General features: G+C 45.6%; 1 protein-coding gene across 1 annotated transcript; it reads left to right on the top strand.

Annotated features, from left to right (window-relative positions):
• Positions 1-155: 155 nt before the first annotated feature.
• On the top strand, positions 156-3,174 carry LOC116379917 (uncharacterized). Its single transcript, XM_031841876.1, has 5 exons — positions 156-971; positions 1,903-2,083; positions 2,196-2,362; positions 2,479-2,622; positions 2,769-3,174. The coding sequence occupies exons 1-5, from the start codon at positions 747-749 to the stop codon at positions 3,024-3,026; spliced, it is 975 nt and encodes a 324-aa protein (XP_031697736.1). The 5' UTR covers positions 156-746; the 3' UTR covers positions 3,027-3,174.
• Positions 3,175-3,443: the final 269 nt, after the last annotated feature.

The raw sequence follows: 3,443 nt of genomic DNA, 5'->3' as shown, positions 1-3,443 counted from the left end.
TAGCCGCGACCTTGTCCTTTCGGTCACGACCCAGAGTTCGTGACCATGGGTGAGGGTAGGAACGTAGACCGAGTGGTAAATTGAGAGCTTTGCCTTCTGGCTCAGCTCCCTCTTCACCAAGAAAATTGATTTTTCTCGTTTTTTTTTCTAAGTGTTTTCAAACTTTATCCTTTTTTTTTTTCTCTAGTTGTTTTTTTTAAATTCTGCAGTTATTTTCCTTTTCACTATATCTGATTCAGTAAATCCCTGCAACAGCAGTACTCTTATTCAGTTCCATAAAAAAAAAAATCACACAGTCACTTTAATCAGCAAGTGGCAAGAAAGACATGGGAACTTAGCTTGGGTCTTAAGGAGTTGCTGCATTTATTAACCAACCAATAGCCTGAACCGTACACACACAGCACTGCTACGTTCAAAGCTATAGTGTTATGCTAACTTCATTCTCACTGCCACACACAAGCTCTCGCTCTCTTGATCGCACACTCGCTAATATTACACACACAACCTGCGCACTGAGTTATTGCTTAAAGGAGTTTGATACTTCTACAACACATTTTGGTTCAAAAAACATAAAGACATTTTCCCAATGCTAAAGCCAGACAGGGAGTCCACTTAGGTACAGCGGGCCACCGGGCTTTCAATAAACCCTGCTTTGTTTTTATAAAACTTGAAACTCTGCTTGTTTAACAATCCTTCTCTGTCCCCTTCAGACCATACTGAAGGTGAGTCGATGTGAACACTCCATCATGGAGCAAGCCAGGGAGCTCATCCAGAAAGAGCTGGAGGAGGAAACCTACGAGCGGCTGAGAAAGATAAAAAAGAGCGTGTTGGAGCCGGTGCAAGGAGCAGGTTCCTTCTCCTCCACAGGCAGCCTAGACCTCAGGAGAAATTACGCCTCCATGCCGGCAGCCGAGGTGTCGCTGGCAGTCTTCTCAAACGCAGAGGGGGTGTTCAGTCCCAAGATGGCTAAGGTGGGTTCTACACACCGACAGGTGTATTCTGTTAATTTATCTGATGCTTGTTCAGCAGCATCAGACACGCTGGCTCAGTGGCAGTGTGGGGGTTTTGTGTCGAGGCTTTTGGGAGCTCATTGGTTATGACACCCCGGTTCTGTGTCCTTAAATTGCTACTTTAAGCTGCTGGGTGTTAATTCTGCTAAGCCTCCCACCATGAGCCTTGAGGGGATAACAAAGAATTACAGAGCTCCTCTCCAGTTCAACAACAAAATGTCACCCTTAACCCTGCTGCAGTAGTTCAGTCCGTGGGAACTTAGCTTGGAAACCAGAGGGTCACTGTCGAGGGCACTGAACCCTCCAACTGCCTGTCCAGCCCCCCGCTCTGACATCTCCATTAATTCCTCTGCATAGTTCTTGTTTGTGCATGTGTGTGTATTTCAACCCTGTGTGTGTGTGTGTGTGTGTGTGTGTGTATATAATGTGTAAGTAAAAGTGAAAGTGATCGCCCTCGTGGATCAATAAAGTGTTTCTTCTTTCTTCTTAATCGTTAAGGAATTCAAATAAAAGGTTAATTTTATCTAATGAATTCTGGCTCGACATTAGATTTGTGGGTTAACTCTTTATGACAGTCGTCTACTTGTACATGTTCTGAAATTATCTTTATCCAACTTATCAAACATAGTAGGCATTTTTAATAATCATGAAGATGGATGGATGATGATCCATTCGTGTATCCCCCTATCTGGAGGTTACACCATCACGAGGAATCCAAATTGTCTTTGCTGACCTAGAAGAGTTTTGAACATAGCTAAATAATAAGAAAAGAGAAAATACAGAAATACAGACACCACTACACACTTCTAGTGGGTCAGATGTGATATTTTTCTCAAAAGTCATTTGTAATGCCATGTCTGTGACACATACCTTTGTTTAATTTCCAATCCAGCACGTCCAGAGCTTCCTTCTGCAGGTGTCGGGTAACCGGCTGGCAAAGGCTCTGTTTCAGCTAGCCATCTGTGGAGGCTCGCTGGCCGTCCCACTGGACCTGGTGCCCAAAGACAAGGCACCCAACACCACAGAACAAACTAAGAGTGAGGACAAACCCACCACCTCCCTCCCCAGTGAAGGTATTAATGCAGGATATAGTGTTTCTGCCCCACATATGAACTAATCTGATAATGTCCTCTTGATGTGTCTGGTCCAGACTATGATAGTCTATGATTTCTTTGTCTCTCTCAGCCAAAGTGAAGCAGTACCTTAAAGACAGCCTGTCCTCTCAGAACACAGCCATCACTTTGGCCCACATGGCCTCTTTGGAGAGAAAGTTGACCAAACACTTCCATGTCAAAGATTTCCTCTCTTTAGAGCAGGGCAACTTTCTGGAGTTTCTGGTTAAACACGTTCAGGTACAAGTTTTTTCATCTCAAAAGCCTTTTAGTTTGTTTACTGTCAGACTGTTAGATCTCCTGATTTTGTCCTCAGGGATATGATACTAATTCATCCTGTCTGTGGTTGTGTGCAGCTGCTGCAGGACACACTGGGCTCTACTTTGCTTCTGGGCAGCGGCAGCATGGAACTTACTGGCAGTGGTTTCAGACCCACCAGACAAGATGTGTTTGAGTTCATCACACAGTGTGGGGACATAACATCCACTGATACAGATGAAGTGAGTCATTTAAAGGCACACACGCAGCTGTTAAAACATATACCTTTTAAGTACTACAACAAAGCTCTTCATTTTCTCTGTTTCCCAGTATAATAAATGTTCTAGCAGGTGACAGGAACATTAAACATTCACCTTCCTTTTCCCAGCTCTCCCACATTGAAACAGCACTGAGAGCCCACTACAGGGTCCGGGACAGTCGGGACCTCGGCTACGGCACTCTGCAAATGCTGGCTGGCCTGGTCCAGCGTCAGAGAGGGCTGGCTGGAGGAGGGCTGAGCCAGGTCTACTACGAGTCAGCCCTGTTTGCCAAACACAGCAAATTGAGGTTAGCAGTTTTTTATCAGACGGACAAAATAGGGAGGTACGCATGGGACGATTATCCTGGTTTAAATATTTGTGATTAACGATATTATCCCGATAATCATCAAAATATGTTGCTCTAAGACAAACAGCAATCACTACACCTTACAATTTTCATTAAGGAACTAGTATTGTTATTGTTGGAATGCTGTTAAGCATTCCATCCATCCATCCATCCATTTTCCACCGCTTATCCGGGGTCGGGTCGCGGTGGCAGCAGGTCAAGCAGGCCGACCCAGACCTCCCTCTCACCGGCAACATGTTCCAGCTCATTCTGGGGGATCCCGAGGCGTTCCCAGGCCAGCTGGGAGATATAATCTCTCCAGCGTGTTCTGGGTCTTCCCCGGGGTCTCTTCCCAGTTGGACGTGCCTGGAAAACCTCCAGTGGGAGGCGTCCAGGAGGCATCCTAATTAGATGCCCGAACCACCTCAGCTGACTCCTTTCGACGCGAAGGAGTAGC

The sequence above is a fragment of the Anarrhichthys ocellatus genome, unplaced genomic scaffold (assembly GCF_004355925.1).
Source record: "Anarrhichthys ocellatus isolate YVR2014 unplaced genomic scaffold, GSC_Weel_1.0 scaffold5524, whole genome shotgun sequence".
NCBI lineage: Eukaryota > Metazoa > Chordata > Actinopteri > Perciformes > Anarhichadidae > Anarrhichthys > Anarrhichthys ocellatus.
This window is presented reverse-complemented; position numbering and strand designations above follow the sequence as displayed.